We start from the raw sequence: 2196 nt of genomic DNA on the forward strand, positions 1-2196 counted from the left end.
CTAAGAGAGGATTGGAGCACTGCAGATTTTCAGAGATTCATGGAGAATTTTGAAGCACACTAAAGGCAGTTTCAGTTAACAGAACATGACATAGAACAAAGGAGTTCAGAATTTAGTCCAGCCATCTTCCCAAATTTTCACTTATTTTACTTCTTTCTGCAGATCAAACATTTGTTAATGGCATCCTACCTACAGCTACTCATATGGTGATGACTAAGAATGTGACTGAATTCATTCTGCTTGGTTTGACCCAGGATGTTGAAAAGCAGAAAGTAGTCTTTGGAATCTTCTTGATCCTTTACCTTTTGACTCTACTGTGGAACTTTCTCATTGTGGTGACTATTAAGACAAGTGTGGCCCTTGGGAGTCCCATGTACTTCTTCCTGTCCTACCTGTCCTTGGCTGATGCCTGCTTTTCTACAACTACGGCCCCCAAACTGATTGTGGATGCTCTGTCTCAGAAGAAGACTATTTCCTACAATGAGTGCATGACCCAGCTCTTTGCATCCCATTTCTTTGGGTGCATGGAGGTCTTTGTCCTCATCATCATGGCTTTTGATCACTATGTGGCCATTTGTAAGCCTCTGCGATACACAACCATCATGAGCCAACAGGTCTGTAGAATGTTAGTCATTCTGGCCTGGGTGGGATCTTGTATGCATTCTTCAGCACAAGTTTTCCTGGCTATGAAATTGCCCTTCTGTGGCCCTAATGTAATTGATCACTATTTCTGTGACTTGCAGCCCTTGATGCAACTTGCCTGCATGGACACTTATGTGATAAATTTGCTAGTTGTGTTCAATAGTGGAGCCATAAGCATGGTGAGTTTCTTAATCTTGATTATGTCCTATATTGTCATTTTATACTCTCTGAGAAACCACAGTGCAGAAGGAAGGCACAAAGCTCTTTCCACCTGCACTACTCACTTCATTGTGGTTGTTATATTTTTTGGTCCATGCATATTCATGTATACACGCCCACCAACAACACTTCCACGGGACAAAATAGTGGCTGTGTTTTACACAATTGGGACACCCTTGCTTAACCCTCTGATCTACACACTAAGAAATGCAGAAGTAAAAAATGCAATGAAAAATTTATGGTGTAGCAAATTATGATTTCAGTTGATAAATGAAGTATGTTGTTATGTGCTGTAGAGTCGGAACCGACTCATAGCAACCCCTCCTTGGGTTTTCAAGGCAGTATCACTATGGAAGTAGATTGCCCAACCTTCTTTTCAAGGAGTGGCTGGTGAGTTTGAACCCCCAACCTGCTGGTTAACAGTCAAGTGCCTTAGGCACTATGCTACCAGAGCTCCTAAATGAAGTATGGTGAATTTAATTTAACCTTCCTTAACATCTTAGTTTTGGCTTCATAGAAAGATAAAATTTTACTATATGGAAACAATAAATATATACCAATATATGAATATGAATATAAATATAGATGTAAATACACACACACCCACACACACACATATATGTGTGTGTGTGGGTGTGTGTATGTGTGGGTGTGGTGTGTGTATATGTATAGATGTATGTATGTATATATGGTTGTTGTTAGGTACCATCTAATTGGTATGTGTATAGATATGTGTATAGAAGCACATACATATACATAATGTATACACATTTAATATTATGAGAGAACTGTATAAAACTAGGATTAAATAAAGGTCTGAACCATTTTGAACAACCTATAATGACCCTAACTTGAACTCTATCAACATCTGAACTTAGATAATGAAAATTTAGTTTCCTGTTGCAATTTGTCTCTAGAAAGAAAAATATTGACTAATGACAAGATGATTGCTTGCCTGTGTCCACCAAATTCCTTTTCTAGGTCTTATTATAATACCATACCAATTAAGTCAACATGAGCTAGTATATAAGAGATTGGAAACTTAATGAATCAAGGTTGTTGTTTTGCTAATAAGAGAATTTGATAAGATTACCTGTGAAGATAATGCCTCAGAAATACATAGCCTGTCTCACCGGGAATTCCTACGGTTATACATGAAGTCAGCTAGTTTGTCTTTCTAACTAGATTTTTGTGATCTCAGATGTCTATGTGCACCTATATGAAGGATCATGTGATATTCTGTTAGAATAGCACACTAGAAGTGCCCTCCAACATGCATACATAAATGCATGCAAATGCACACATCCATATGCACAAACACAGAGGAATTTGAAG

The 2196-nt window shown here is 38.2% G+C and overlaps 1 protein-coding gene across 1 annotated transcript; it reads left to right on the forward strand.

Annotated features, from left to right (window-relative positions):
* Positions 1-203: 203 nt before the first annotated feature.
* LOC103210873 (olfactory receptor 4C11-like) lies at positions 204-1780 on the forward strand. The gene is made up of 2 exons (XM_007956790.2): positions 204-1104; positions 1779-1780. Coding segments are annotated over exons 1-2 (903 nt in total).
* Positions 1781-2196: the final 416 nt, after the last annotated feature.

This window comes from Orycteropus afer, unplaced genomic scaffold, assembly GCF_000298275.1.
Source record: "Orycteropus afer afer isolate SDZICR_OR568_19922 unplaced genomic scaffold, OryAfe1.0 scaffold00666, whole genome shotgun sequence".
Lineage (NCBI taxonomy): Eukaryota > Metazoa > Chordata > Mammalia > Tubulidentata > Orycteropodidae > Orycteropus > Orycteropus afer.